This window comes from Pongo abelii, chromosome 15 (assembly GCF_028885655.2).
Source record: "Pongo abelii isolate AG06213 chromosome 15, NHGRI_mPonAbe1-v2.0_pri, whole genome shotgun sequence".
Classification (NCBI taxonomy): domain Eukaryota; kingdom Metazoa; phylum Chordata; class Mammalia; order Primates; family Hominidae; genus Pongo; species Pongo abelii.
The window spans coordinates 81,459,960-81,475,597 of record NC_072000.2 but is presented as its reverse complement, the minus strand read 5'-3'; the positions used below and the strand labels follow the sequence as shown (position 1 = coordinate 81,475,597).

General features: G+C 51.3%; 1 protein-coding gene across 10 annotated transcripts in view; it reads right to left on the bottom strand.

Moving 5' to 3' along the window:
* Positions 1 to 15,638, bottom strand: part of TMEM63C (transmembrane protein 63C) — an 85,397-nt gene that overhangs the window by 39,648 nt on the left and 30,111 nt on the right. For 7 of the 10 annotated variants that reach the window (XR_008513362.2, XR_008513363.2, XR_008513364.2 and 4 more), the window contains exons 3-5: positions 6,589 to 6,651; positions 1,026 to 1,188; positions 412 to 491 (exon numbers count right to left, since the gene is read on the bottom strand). Coding sequence is in view for 7 of the 10 variants with exons in the window: in XM_054530884.2 (XP_054386859.1) it covers positions 412 to 491; positions 1,026 to 1,175 (230 nt within the window). In the remaining 3 variants the exon portion in view is untranslated. The remainder of the gene's footprint in view (positions 1 to 411; positions 492 to 1,025; positions 1,189 to 6,588; positions 6,652 to 15,638) is intronic. The other 3 variants (XM_054530887.2, XM_054530886.2, XM_054530885.2) reach the window with 2 other exon arrangements.

Below are 15,638 nucleotides of genomic sequence, written 5' to 3'. Positions count from 1 at the left end.
GGCAGGGAGGTAAGAAAGGAGAGAAAAGGTCTCAGCTGCCTGCCCTGCTCCCTCTCCACTCCTTGGCTCAGGGCTGCCCTCTGCTCTGCCACGGGCAGGCGCTCCTCAGCTCCTTTGCTGAGCACACAGCTCTGGGCACAGACAGCAATCACCCCTGTGCCAGGTACACCAGGCATCTGGGAGTCCAGCCACGTGATCCAGAAAGTCTAAGACCAGGGAAAAACATGGCCTTGTGCCCAGGAATGGCTTCCCTCCAAGTCCCCTTCCTGCAGGGAGGGCAGAGCAGGGGCAGAGGCCACCTGCTGGCGAGACACCTGCTGCAGCTCGGGCACTGGGCAGAGCCGTGTCCTGGCTGTGGCAGCAGGTTCTCCCCAAGGGGGCAACGGCTCACCCATCTCGACCCCTCCTCACCTGTCATTGTGTATCAGCAGAGCCAGGCGCCCATAGTCCCACGCAGCTTTCCGGAGGAAGGAGTAAACCACAAGGACGAGCTACAGGCCAGGAAAAGCAATGTGGCGTGGGAGAGTTCATGGATCCCTTCCCCTTGGCTGGCCCCCTGCATTCCCTTGGGGGAGACCCTGTCCCTGAGGTCCCCAGGGAGCTCCTCCACTAGAAGGTGAGCTATGTTGGAGTAGGGGCCATTCCTTTCAACTCTAGGTTGCCAGCACCCAGCAGCTTCTGGGCACAAAGTGGATGCTCAGATTTCATTGAATGGAGCTGGTGGCATGTTCAGATCTATGGGACCAGAATGTGCCTTGAAGACCTCAGCAATGAGAAAGAGGAAGGAGGCCAGGTGGACCTCTGGACAATGATGCATAGAAAAGAATCCCAAGAATTCTGCCTGTTCCTCCAGCCTCTTTGAGGCCCACCTACCCGGGCCACCCTGGGCAGGACTGACATTCAGGCAGTTCGTATCGCTGTCATTGTTGTCCATTTGGACAACTGGGTCCCCCACTGCATCACCTGTGAAAGTTCGACCCTGTCTGAGGCTTTACTATCTGCCTCCTGCAGTGCCCAGGACTCACCACCCACAGGACGATGTTGAGGCACAGCACGGTGGGGACACCCCCAAAGGGCTGCCCTTGGAGGACAGTGTTCCGAGACTGGAAGCATTCATCCACTGTCATGTTCTGTAACCTTCCCCCTGTACTCAGGTCGTCCGGTGAGGCAGACATCCTGGGAGGGTCCCTGGGGAACAGAGGGCATCCAGGTCAGACGCAAAGACTCCCTTGCATTTTGCAAAACACAGAAGCCTGATGGGGAGTTGTGGGATGGGCACTGAGTGCCTCGGCCAGGCTAGGCCACTTCAGACCCAAGACAGGAGGGTCGGCCCACGAGATGGCACACAGCCCTGTCCTGCAAGAGAACAGCTGCCTCAAACCCAAGGCCGGGATGACAGACTGGTTCCGGTTTCCTGGGAGAGTTCTTATTTTGTACCACTGGATCCCTGGAACAAGAGTGGTAAAATGCACATCAAAATGTGCATTTTGCCAGTTCTACCTTAGGAAGTTTTTCTTGTGTATAAATGACAAATCTCACAAAGGTGGGTCAGACCCCAGTGTGGAAATGTTCAGGCTGGAAGTCAAAACTGCTGTGTTCACAGAATGCCCATGCAGATGGGGCTCACTGACAACCATCTCTGCATTCAGCAATCTCTGTTCCGGTCACCATCCAGCCACGGTGAGGGCCATAGCTCCTAGGGAATGCAGTGCCTGGCACGTGCAGTGACTCAAGAAACCCCTGTTTTTTTGTTTGTTTTTTTTTAACTTCTGTGGGTACATAGTAGGTGTATATATTTATGGAGTACCTGAGATGTTTTGATACAGGCATGCAATGAGATATAAGCACATCAGGATAAATGAGGTATCCATCCTTTTGAGCATTTATCCTTTGGGTTACAAACAATCCAATTATACTCTTTTAGTTGTTTTCAAGTGTACAATTAAATTATTTTTGACTATAGTCACCCTGTTGTGCTAGTAAATACTAGGTCTTATTCATTCTGTTTTTTGTACATATTAAGCATCCCCACTCCCCACCACCCTCATATCCTTCTAAGCCTCTGGTAACCATCCTTCTACTCTCTAGCTCCATGAGTTCAATTGTTTTCATTTTTTTGCTCCCACAAATAACTGGAAATATGTGGAGTTTGTTATTTTTATGCCTGGCTTAGAAAGGTCTCTGTCTTCCAGGCATTTGAACTAGGGAGACCAGCACCTGCCCAGGACCTGAGCCAACTCCATGAGCCTGAACATTTTGGTGAGACACCAATGCAGAGCCTGCCATCCCTGGCATCACATTCCTCAGGCATGGATAAGAGTGGGAAGGGCGGGTGAAAATGGGAGGTGTCCGGTAGCTACTTGAACTTATCTGCAAGGTGGTTGTTCTCTCAAAAGATCATTCATTTTGCCTTCAGACCTCACCTCTACCTGAAAACCCTTCACTTCCCTTCAAGAAAAGTAGACTCATTCATCCATTCATTGATGCATTTGAATATTTGGTGAGCAACTGCTTTATGCTAGACAAATGCACCAGTGAACAAGATAAATAAAAATCCCTCCCTTGTGGGATTCCACTGGGGAGACAAAGTGGAGGGACGAGGGTGAGGTTAGAATTGTAAAGGGGTGATTAGGGAAGGCCTCACTGAGAGAATGACATCTGAGCAAGGACTTGAGGGAGGGAACCATGCAGCTGTGGGGGAAAGAGCACTTTAAGCAGAGGAGAGGCCCTGGGCTTCCAGCTTGCCCGGAGAGTTGGGGAAGCAAGCAGACCAGTGGGCTGCAAAGGGCAGGGTGAAGGGCATGGGGAGTTAGCCATGGAGTGAATCAAAATGACTTTTTTTAAATGTCATTTTAAAAATGACATTTAAATTAAAATGACTTTTTTTTTTTTTAAGAGAGAGACAGAGCCTCACTCTGTCACGGTGGCACGATCATAGCTCACTGTAGCCTCCAATTCCTGGGCTCAAGCAATATGCAAGAGTAGCTGGGACTACAGGTGCATGCCACCACACCAGGCTAATTCTTAAAATTTTTTGATAGAAACAAGCATCTCACTATGTTGCCAAGGCTAGTCTCAAACTCCTGATCTCAAGTGATTCTCCTGCCTCAGCCTCCCAAACTGCTGGGATTACAGGCTTTAACGAGATCTCTTTGATCCTCATATAGAGACTAGGTGGGGGAGCAGGAGGGGTGACAAGTGGAGAAGTAGATGCGGAGAGCTCAGCCAGGGTCTGGGCAGGAGACAATGGTAGCCTGGACTGGGATGGGCGCAGTGGAGGTGGGAGACGTGCTCAGGTTTTGGAAATATTCTGAACGTGGAGCCAACAAGATTTGCTGGCAGATTAGATAGGGGATGTGAAAAAGTGAGAGGAGTCGAGGATGACTCTCAGGTTTTTGGCCTGAGCCACTGGAAGATACAGTTGCTGTTATGGAATGGGAGAGGCAGAAAGTGCAGGACGGAAATGGATAGTGGAGGTAGAGGGGGAGTGGGTGCAAGGGTGCAACCAGGAGTTGAGTTTGGAACATGCTAAGTGGAGACGGGGAGCAGGGATTTGGATAGGTTAGTCTGCAGTTCAGAAGAGAGACTGGAGACATAAATGTGAGACAAAAGCCACCGGCATAGCTACAGCTCTTCGAGGCAAAGCCCTGAATTACAGAAGAGAATGTAGCGAGAGGAGAGATCCAAGGTGGGAGCCTCGGGGTGCACCAATATCTACAGGGCAGGGGAGGAGGAAACAGAGGAGACTGAGAAGCAGCAGCCAGTGAGGAAGGAGGAAAAGCAGGAGAGGGTGGTGTCCTGGGTTGAATGAAGACAATGTTTCCAGGAGGAGGGAGGAACCAGTGTTGATGTGGTCAAGAAAAATGACAACTGTGAATGAGCCATGGTCGGTCTCTCTCTCTCTCTCTCTCTCTCTCTCTCTCTCTCTCTCTCTCTCTCTCTCTCTCTCTCCCCTTCCTTCCTTCCTTCCTCTCTCTTTTCTACACTCCTTCCTCTCTCTCTTCTACCCTCCTTCCTCTCTCTCTCTCTATCTCCCCCTCTCTCTCTTTCACTTGAGGCACGAGCCACTGCGCCCAGCCAAATTAGCCATGGTTTAAGCCATGTGCAGGTGGCCAGACTGGAACAGGCTCCAGAGAGAATGACGGGAGAGGAATTGGAGCCAGTGGGCAAAAACAGCTCTCTGGAAGAGTAATTGGAGGTGAAAGTGGTTAAGACGGGAGAAATAACACATTGTATAGTGGTGGGAATTATTCAGTAGAAGAAGTAGGAGGAAGGGGGAACTGCTGGAGCAAAGTGAGACTGCGGGAGGGTTGGGAACTAGTGCACAGTGGAGATGTTTGCTGAGAGTCAGGCTGTTGGCTGGGTGAGTGGGAGGGAAGGCAGCACACATGCTCAGGTGCTGGCTGGTCCCAGGGGTGGCAGCGGGAGCCAGTGAGTGTTCTGTCCTTACTGCTTCTAGTTTCTTTTTCTTTTCTTTCTTTTTTTTTTTTTGAGACAGAGTCTCACTCTGTCGCTTAGGCTGGAGTGCAGTGGCACCATCTTGGCTCACTGCAACCTCTGCCTCCAGGGTTCAAGCAATTCTGCTACCTCAGCCTCCTGAGTAGCTCGGACTACAGGTGGCCACCACTACACTTGGCTAAATTTTGTATTTTTAGTAGAAATGGGGTTTCACCATGTTGGCCAGGCTGGTCTCAAACTCCTGACCTCAGGTGACCCACCCACTTCGGCCCCCCAAAGTGCTGGGATTACAGGTGCGAGCCCCCATGCCCAGCCTTGCTTCAAGTTTCTCAGTGAAAGAAGGAATGAGGTCTCAGCACAGTGTGAGGTGGTGGTGGTGGGCGGATGTTGGATGTTTGGGGACAGGAAAAAAACGTAGAAATAGAAGTCTAGGGGAACGAGAGAGGATGGATTAGGGAAATGGAGCAGGATTGCCAGGCAACAATGGGGCCCGTGGAGGCTCAAGATCTTGAATTGACGAGAGCAGACAGACTTGCTGTGCTGGATTCACCTGTATGGTTGCACATGTGGAAGACTTAGTTGGGGTAGAGGCTTCCCCCCAGCAAGTATGAGCATAAGACAAAAGGGTTGAGGGTGTAGCAGGTGAATAATTGTAATGATTTGCTGTGGAATTTGAGCCAGGAGAGAAATAAGATGCAAGATGGGTGAGGACCAGGGAAAGATACTGGAGTTCCAAGGGGAGGCAGGAGAATTGTGGACGACTAGTAGGTGTAGAGCAGAGGGAGTGGCACGCCGAAAGTGGGATGTTTGGTGCTGAAATGAAAGAGATTCCAGCTATTGGTGGTGATCAGGTCTAGGACATGACCGTGGGAGCGAGTGGCTGAGTATCAGAAGGATCATTTTGGGGAGATGTGGACGTTGACATCAGCAAGAATGAAGACAGGAAAAGCACTGGGGAGACAGTGAGGGGGGAAGGGGAGAGTGGCCTGGGGGACTCCTTGATGACTAACAAAGACGGGCAGCAAGATGTCTAGGTTGACACCTGTGGGTCCAAGACAGGGGGCTCTAGAAAGCAGGGAGGAAGAGTCTTAATGTTGCCAAGGGGAACAAGAAAGACATATCTCCATCCCCAGGCCAGTGGTGTTGGGGGGGAAGCAGGAACCACCCTCTGAGAGGGTGGAAAGGGAAGCTGGACTGGGGAGTCTCCCAGTCGGAAGGTGAGGAGACCGAGGAGCTGGGGATGCTTCTGGGGATCACAGGTTCTGTGACACTGAATCTCAGCTCCAATGCTTGCTCATCGCTCATCAGGTGACCTTGAGCAAGGCACTTACAGTCCCCATGCCTCACTTTACTCCTCTGTAAAGTGGAAATGGCAACAGCTATTAGCACCCACTTCACAGGGCTCTTAAGAGGAGTGAGTTAGGATGTGTTAATCTTGTAGAACAATGCCTGGAACACGGGGAGCATCACATAAATATTTGCAGAATGAAGAATGGAGATCCAGGGGGCACCATGGAAAGATTCCAGGAGTTGGGGAGGGCTGAGAGATAGGGATGGAGAAGGAATGAAGGTAAAGGGATTGAAGCAGGGGACAGGAGGTGGCCTGGGAGTCTGGGCTGCTTGTGCTCACTCACAGAACCCACAATGGAGGGCCTGAGAGTAGTCCTGGAAATGGAAGGGGTGCACAAAACTCCTCCCACTCCCACCCTCTAGATTAGCATCTAGCAGGATCCAGGAGTCTCTTGCCTGTCTTTCTCAGTTCCCCTAATTCCTGCTCCATCAAGCTCTGCCTAGGCCACCCATAGTTTTCTTGTTTCTACCCCAGGTGGCTAATTAACTCACTCACTAACACGTTTAGCCAGATGCAAACTCATAATAGTTTACATCGAACACAGTACACTTTAACGGCATGCCTTCTGCCAGAGCATCAGAGTAGCAGCCAATGGCATTTCTAGGGTCTCCTGGAGGAAGGAGCTGGCATCTGAGCTACCTTGGGCTCCAGGTCAGCTAAGGCAGGAGGCTGCAGTTCTGCTGGTGGTCACTGGGAGGAGCCTGCACTAAGGAAGCGGGCGGGGGAAGGTGTAGGAAGGCGATCCTGCAGGTGGAGAGGCCCGGGGAGACTTTTCCCACCTGAGTCACTTCTCCAGTGAAGGTCCACGTCAGGCCCAGAGGCTCCACTCAGCTACGGGGCTGCTGCAAAAGAACAAATGCGGTGGAGAGACCACAAGACTTACAGACCCAGGAACTCCCTTGCTGGCAGCTGTGGGCGGCAAGCCACCCAGGTGCCGAGGCAAGAGACCGAGGACACGAGCTGTTCCAGTATAATAAAATATAAAACAAGAATAGTTATACCAGATATAGATCTTAGATATGATCATATATGAATATCATTAATCATTAGTTTGTAGCAATTATTCTTTATTTCAATATTATAATAATCCTTGCTGTATAATCATAACCTAGGAAAAACCAAGCCATACAGAGATAGGAGCTGAGGGGACATAGTGAGGTGTGACCAGAAGTCAAGAGTGCGAGCCTTCTGTTATGCCCAGACAGGGCCACCAGAAGGGCTCCTTGGTCTAGCGGTGACGCCAGCGTCTGGGAAGACGCCCGTTGCCAGGTGGACCGTGGTCTAGCGGTAGCGAAAAGTGTCAAAGAACAACACCCGCTACTTAGCAGACCAGGAAAGGGAGTCTCCCTTTCCCTGGGGAGTTTAGAGAAGACTCTGCTCCTCCACCTCTTGTGGAGGGCCTGACATCAGTCAGGCTCACCTGCGGTTATCCGGAGGCCTAACTGTCTCCCTGTGATGCTGTGCTTCAGTGGTCACGCTCCTAGTCCGCCTTCATGTTCCATCCTGTACACCTGGCTCTGCCTGCTAGCTAGCAGTAGTCAATTAGTGAAAGTACTAAAAGTCTCTGATATGCAGAAATAATGGCGTAAGCTGTCTTTCTGTCTGTCTCCTCTCCCTCTCTGCCTCAGCTGCCAGGCAGGGAAGGCCCCCCTGTCCAGTGGACACGTGACCCACATGACCTTACCTATCATTGGAGATGAGTCACACTCTTTACCCTGTCCCTTTTGCTTTGTATCCAATAAATAATAGCGGAGCCAGACATTCGGGGCCACTACCGGTCTCCGCGCATTGGTGGTAGTAGTCCCCCGGGCCCAGCTGTCTTTTCTTTTATCTCTGTCTTGTGTCTTTATTTCTACACTCTCGTCACCACACACGGGGAGAAACTCACCGACCCTGTGGGGCTGGTCCCTACAGGCAGCACCCTCCTTCAGGGCCCCTTTGGTCATCTTTATGCTCAAATGCACATCCTTTATCAGAGCGCTGCTTTGCAAATAGTTTCTCCCAGTCTATTGCTTTCCTTTTAATTTTCTTGATGGTGTCTTTTGAAGTGTAAAAGTTTTGAATTTTGACAAAGTGACCTCCAAGCTGAGATGTGAAAGGGGTGTAGGAGTTAGTCCTGTGCAATGGGGAAGCGTGGGCAGAGGCACCCGTGTTGGCAAAGACCTAGAGGGAAGGCTGAATATAATATTTTGAGGAAGTGAAAATGAATGGCAGTGGCTACAGTGTAGAATGGATCACTATTGTTTCATTCATTCATTCATTCAACAAGAATTCATTGAGTATCTATTTCCCCTGGAAGTACAAACATGAGATCCTCTCTACGGAGTTCACATCCCAGCCTTTGGGGTTAGGGAGAGGACTGCTGTTGGGCGGCTTGGACCAGGTGGCCCTTCTGCCTGGGAGGACCCCTAGTTACAAGGCCCCAGCCACTAAGCTTGGAGTTGGGCAGGAGGTGGGGAATTCCATCCAGCAGGTTGGTCAGGTGCAGGCTTTCAGCTCAATCTGGCTGCTCAACCTGCAGGGCAGTGAGGGAGGAAAAGAAAGGAGACAAGATCCTCACCCTCTCCCACCTCACCACCCTCCTCAGCTTTCCCAGGCAGCAAGCAGAGGCAGTAATGAGGGAGGCTGTTGCCGTGGAAACCTAGAGCAGCACCAAGCCTTTTCTCTGCATCCCTTCACCCTCCCTGGACCATACTTCTTTCTGGAGGGAGAGCTAGCTCTTGGGTGTGAAGAAGACAGGCAGAAAATCCAGATTTTGGCTTACTGGAGACTAAAGCATCAGCACTGGAAAGAATGAAGCTAGAAACTCTAGGATGCCAACAGAAAACACAGCAGGGGCACCAGCCCAGCAGGGCGTAGCGGGGGCATCAAGGAGCTCATCTGTTTAGACATCACTTTCACAGTATAGGACAAAGGCTGTTTGGGGCAATGGGAAGGATCAGGCTCTCTGAAGCCACTGACTGGACTTAATCCCAGACCCACCTTTGCTAGCTGTGTGACCAGGGGCAGTGACTTCATCTGTCTCAGCCTCAGTTCCCATATCTGGAAAATGGGTATAATAACAGTATTGCCTCACAGGGTTATTGCAAAGGGGAAGTAAGATAATTCACATAAATCCATTTGCACAGTGCTTAAGAAATATGACTGCTTAATTAGCCAGCGCTGCCATCCTCCTCCTCATCAGCTTATTTGTAAGGCTGTGGTAAGAGGCCCAGACTGCACAGTCCCTACACTCTTCCTTCCAGCCTCTCTGTTCTGGGGCAGGCAAGAGGAGAGATGTGAGGATGGAAAGGTCCATCCACTATCCCTCAAACTGCAGCTGGTAGGTGGTGGTTGTTTCTGTCCTTCCTGTGCATAAAAAACAAATGTCAGCCTTGCTTTGTGGGCCAAGGAGGGGCGGTGGGAGATGATGTGAATACCGGTTGGTGAGTCAGGGTTTCAGGGCCCCTCCTAGCTGCATATCTTATCTGATGGGAGAGTGTGTGGCCCTCTTCCTGTCCCATTTCTCCTCCATCCTGGGTTCCTATGCCAAAAGCTGGCAGCTCAGCTGTTCTAGGCTTGGGCAAAGTTGTCCTTGGCAACTGGGCAAAGGCTTCAAAAAGAGCTAGCTTTGCCTTTCTGTCTGCCCCATCCTACTGCTCACTCCCAGGCCTCCAGAACTAGCCTGGTTTTATCCACTGCTGCCCTAACTAACAAGGCCAGCACTTTGCTTCCCACTTCCCCTTCCAGATGAGTTAGACATCTCAAGGCCAAAGCCAAATCTCAGGGATGACCCCAGAGTTAGGATGGTCCAGGAGGGCCCAGGGAGGGATGAATTTTATTAATAGCTAACGTTTACAGAGCAATTAATATGGGCTAAATATTTTCTATTTAAGTACTAGCTCATTTAATTCTTATAAGTACCCTAGGGTATAAGAATCATCCCTAAATGCAAGAGAAAATTAAGGCCTAGAGAGGTTAAACAACTGGCTCAAGGTCATGGCCCAGAGAGGTTAACTGGCCCGAGGTCATGGTGCTAGTGAGTGGAAGAGCTGGCCCTGAAGCCAGACCATTCGTAACCCTCTGCTTTGCTGGCCCCTGAGCCTCTGCTGCTCTGGACGTGCTGAGCAGGGGGCAGAGGAAGGGGATGACCTTGCTCACACTTTAGTCCAGGGACAGCAGCTTCCCTAGCCTTTAGGGTGATGCAGCGGAGAGCAGAGTGGGCTGAGCCAGGAACCCAGGCTGGATCTGCAGCCACTGTGCCTGCATTTCCCAGCACAGCCCAGGGCCCAGTCTGCTCCACCATCCCCATGAGTTCTCAGGAACTGGTCCATAAGACATGTGTTTTGGTTTGGATTAGAGAATCACTATAGCCACAAGCCATGTGCTAGGAAAAGGTGCTATGGTTGGGGAGCCACCCCCCGCTTCTCTCCAACCCCATGACCCCCAGAGTGCACAAAGCCACAGCTCCCGCCCTGCCCCCTTGCCATTTAGCCTTCTCAGTAGCTTCAATAATTAATCACCTTTTTGTTAACAACAGGTAAGATTATCTCCCATGGTTCTGGACTTAAACAAACAGGCTGGGATTCCTGGTCATGGGCATCCACTCCCACCTCCCCTTCTTCCTTCTTCTCCAGGTCTCCTGCCCTGCCCCCACCACCCCTTGCCCCTTCTTACTGAGGGCCCCCCTTCTCAGTGAGGTTCACTCTCACAGCTAGGGGGCTGGTTACTATTGGAGGAAGTGTGGGGAGAGGGATTGTGTGTCACTGGAATTAAGGGCTCTGGTTCACGTCCTTCACCACTGACATGTCCGCTGGCCATAAATCTTTCCCTAAATATCAGTAAGCCCTTCTCTGCTCCATGCCATCCTCAAACTCCTCAACTCTTCACAACAAAAAGTGGTTTGCTCAGCTTTATATATGGAGAAACTGAGTCTCCAGCAGACATGGAGATTTGCTTAAGGCTGGGGAAAATGGTGGTTTGGAGATAGAACTGGGGGTTTTTGGCTCCCCACTCAGTGCTTTCAGTGACTCCTCAGGTTGGGAGGGGGGTCACTGGAATCACCTAGATGGTGTTTAGTACATCTAGATACTCATGTTCCACCCCAGACATTAAGCATGAGAATCTCCAGTCAATTATTGTGTGCAGCCAAGACATAAAAGCACCAGACTGAGATTTCCAGGGTTATTTGCACCTAGAGAAGGAGTTCTTGATGACCCCAAAAGTTTTCTCACTTCTTCTAAATAAGGAGAGAGGGTGGGGAGATTTGGGGATAAAGGGTGATACCTCAGTGCCTCTTAAACCACATCACAGTGTGGCAGTTCATGAGGCTGGTCCTTATATTCTCCTCCCATGCAATCTCTGCCCCCACCCCTAGCTGGTCCTGAATCTGTGGAGAGTTGGCTGAAGATCTAGAGAGGCCCACACCACCTCTTCACTGGAAGTTCCAGGCTCTGGTATTCCTCCCGTTACCCCAGAGGCCACTGGCCTGGCTACTTCCTCATGGTACCCTCTATTCTGCCCCGCCAGCCCCCTTATTCAGAGTTGCTTGCCCCACCCCTACACAGCTTGAGCCACTTCCTCCTGGACTTGGGTGAGCCTTGGTCTCATCAGCATTTAAAGCCCCTGAGGCCAGCTTATATTCTACTCCTCTGAACCCTCTTTCAGATTACCAGCCCTGTCTGCACCTTGTTCCCACCTTCTTTACACAGCTGGCCTTGCAACCACTGCCCGGGACTATCCTCTCATTTTTCCATGCACGTGAGCAGCCAGCTCACCAACAAATCCATGGGCTCTTTGATAGTAGGGACCATATCTTTCTCTTATACTTTCCATGGTTCTCCCAAAGACCATCGCATAGTAGGCCTCAGTGAGAGACAGAAGGCCCTTTACCCAGAGACACACTCAAGGCTAGGAAAGAATAAAATGTAGGTGGTTTGTACACATTTGCACAGTGCACAGAGTACATAAGTCCCAAATTTTTGCCCCCACATAGCACACATTAGCTACCAAGTTTCCCTCCAGCAGTCACTGCAGGGAGTGGAGGGAGCATACAGCCACAGGTAAGGAGACTGGGTGTGAATCTGGCTCTATTGTTTATCAGCTGCTACTTAACCTCTTGCTAGTTTTTTCTTGAAGATCATATCTGTCCTGCCTATACCAGGGTGGTTATGACGGTTAGTTAAAGGACATAGTGCATGGAGGGTCTTTCTGTAAACTGTGCCACAAACGTAAGTTGTTGCTTTTGCTGTCCTCGTCATAGGATCGAAGCCAGCCTTCCCTGAGAGGTCCCCAAACGTCCCCTCCACCGCAGTCGCTCCTGAAGCCTCAGCATGGGGTGAGAGGTTTGGAGTTCCACCTTCCATTGGGCCCACGATGCAAGCAGAGCAATGATCCCGCCGCCCCTGGCTGGGTCCAGCTGGGCTCTCAGCACCATGGACAGCACCATGCTGGGCAAAAGCATTTCCACTTCTGCTGCTCTCTGCCAGGGCTCGTGGGCAGGGCCAGGCAATTCTCGCTGCTGCCCCAGCCCAAGAATAAGAACAACAGCTAACACTTATTGAGTGAGTTCTATGTGCCAGGCCCTGTGCCAAGTCTCTTCAGGTGTCAACTGGGTTAAACCTATCAGGTTGCATGTGGGACACGGTTGACGCCCTCAGCATCCATTCCCACTTCTGTGCCTTCCTATATTGCAGAAGCTGGAAAGTTAAAAGGTACATTTCCAACACTCCCTTGCAGCTGGGGTTCTGGATACAGATTAGAGCCCATCAATTAGACATGCTGGAGATAGACTTACAAGGCTGAAGGGAGGAGGGGGAGGAGGAGGCGATCTCCCTGGTGCTCAGGCGGTGTTCTGCTGACAAGCCATGCCGAGGACAGGAAGGGATTCTCTGCAGGAAGTTCAATGCCCAGTCTCTGGCTCCCAGGGAGGGGGTGGTGTGAGAGGCAATTGTGACAAAAGCTGCAGCAGTTTTCTCATCCCTGGATAGCAGGTGAAAGGACGTGAACTCCGTGGCTCCAGTAATGGCCCTCCTGACTAGGTGAGGAGTAATTTGTCTGGAGGGACAGTTCTGCTCTGTTCTGAAGACCCAGCTTCTAATTCTTCCAGTGATTTCGAGACCCTGCAACTCCCTGTATGAATCAAGCTGACTACAGCATCATGTCCCAGTCCTGGTTTTGCTTAAGATTCCTAGAGTGTTTTTTGTTTCCTGTACAAAGACCAGGCAGGTTCTATTATTATCCCATCTTATGAATGAGGAATTTCAGGGCCAGAGAGGTTAAAAGACTTGCCCAGATCAGGGAGTTAGTACCGTGAAGTTAGGGCCTGAGCTGGGGGGCTGGTTCCACAGCCCCTCCTGATCACTTTGCTATATGCCACCCTCGAGGCAGAGAACACTGATTCCAACAAGCAGGAATGAAGCTGCTAGGCTCAAGACAGAAGTACATTGAAAAAAGGAAAGGCTGACAGGGAATACTGGGACCACACTCCAGGCTTACATGGGTGTAGCCCCTGAGGGGGCCTCAGGAGAAGAAAGGGGCAGGAAAGGACATGGGCATTTGTGATGGGCCAGGCCTTCTTATGGCTATCCCACTAAACATCGTTTATTCCTCACAAGCAACCTGAGAGGTAGCAGCCTAAGAAGTAAGAGTCAGTATCCCCATCTTACACGTAGAGAAACTGAAGCTCAGAGAGGTTAAGTAACTGGCCTAAAGTCACACAGCTGGAGAGAGACAGAGGCAGGATTGGAATCTAAGTGTTTGGCTCCACTACATCATGCAGCCTCTGAAGGCACAAGTGGGAAGAGAGCAGCTTTGCCCAATTCCAGGAGGACTGTATTTCTGGGGTACAGGAGGATGGCCTCCCACATCTGTACTACATCTAAGGGACTCTCAGCTAAAGAGACGGACCAGGCAGCTTCTATTATTATCCCATCTTATGAATGAGGAATTTCAGGCCCAGAGAGGTTAAGAAACTTATCCTCTTAACACCTCTGTGGGTGGCAGAGGGAGTTGGGATGCCATCAGGGGAGAAGGTGGCCACTTGGACTCAGGCTGGAAGCTGAGTGTGTTGGCTTCCCCACCCCATCCATCTCACCTCTGGGACCCCCACAAAAATGCCTCTCCTTGCCAGGAAGTTTCCTTTCCTTGTCCTCCAGACCCTGGACCCCAACCCATGCCTTTCTGCCCATGCCCCTGAGTCAGTGAGCAGCCATGATGGTGCCCAGGGGGCACTGGAGACAGAAGGCAGAAGCAGCTGTGGGTATGTCACAGTCACCCAGGCCCCTGGGAGCTGGGCAGTGACTCAGGGAGGAGGACAGGTGACTCCATGCCTATGTTAAAAAGGTAAAATAGGAAATAAAAACAGCAGGATACAATGCTGTTAAATGAAATGATCTGGATTCCAAAAAGAAAAATAAAAGAAAAAAACTAAAATTATATCACATTCTTTTAATAGTCCTTAACATTTTTTTCTGAGTTTGAAAAACTACTTAATATGAACATGTATTGTTGCTTCTAATTAGAAAAAGATCATATATTAAAAGGAAGGCTTGAGATTGACAGATATCCATGTAACCAAGCTTTCCTCCTGCATCAAATCCCTCTTCTCTTCCTCAAATGCCCTCACTCTGATCAGCTCCCACTCAGACTTGTTGATGGGGAGGAGAGGGTGGAGGGACTGAGCTCTCATGGTGACATGCAGCCCAGTGGTTCCTGTGCAGGCTGCCTACTCAGAAAGAATCAAAGGCTGAATCCAATGCCACCTCCTCTCCCTCCCCCGTCAGGGCCTGGCTGGGCCATGTGCAGGCAGATCAAGAAGCCAAGGTGGTGCACTATTGAAGCCAAAGTGGCCACCAGGTCCCTGGGCGTCTGCCTGAAAGCCAGAGGCAAGCCTCCCTCCCTGCTCCACCCCAGGTCAGTGGCTCCTCCTGACAGCAGTGGTACTGTGCTGACTACAGCATCAAGTCCCAGGGGCAGTGATCAGGAAGGGAACTTGGAGGCCTCCCCGGCACAGCTCTCACTAGGGCAGGCAGGGGCAGCCTCCCCAGCCCCCTGCCCTGCCCCTCCCAACTCCCCACCTCCTCAATGGATCAGTGGAAGATGGTAGCCACTGAGGCCCCTCTAGTCATTTTTTGGGGTGGTCTAAACCTAGACTCCTATAGGGAAGGGAACAAAAGAGAAATGGTAGCCTCCAGGAGGTAGGGGGTGGGGTCCTGAATGGGCCTGGCCTCTGGATTACCTCTGAGCCTGACAGAGGGCCTATGTGCACTCTCCTCCAGGTGACAAAGTATGTTTACAAAGTCATCATCTCACCTGGACCCAACAGTCCTGCCAGAGGAGAGGTGGCAACTGTCCCCGTTTACAAATGAGGATGCTGAGGCCCAGAGTGGGTGCGTAGCCTGCCCAGGGTCACACGGCTAGCAGCTGAGCAGCGGGGGCGGAGATCTAAAGCCAAGGCCCCAGCTTCTGCACAGCTCCCTGCTCCTTTTGACATCTGAGCTCTTGGCTCCTGGCCTGCTCCAGGGCAGAGGCTGGGACTAGGGAAGGCCCTCTTGGCCCCAGGAACCCCTCCAGTCACACCTCCCCCAGCTTCCCACGAGGAGCCTCAGCTCCAGTCGATGGAAGGCCCCTTGCCCATCAAAGGCCTTGGTTGTCTCTGCCCCCTCCATTCCTCCCCTCTGTGGAGGACCTTGATCCTCCCCCAACAGGAATGCTCCATTGGCAAGGCCCAGTTCAACTCTGCTTTCTTCAGGGAGCCTTCTGGGTACACCCCCAGGTCTTGCTGATCTCACTCTCCCTTCTATCCTACTGTTCTCACTTATTCTTTCCCGAGTTCTCTACCGGGTAGGGG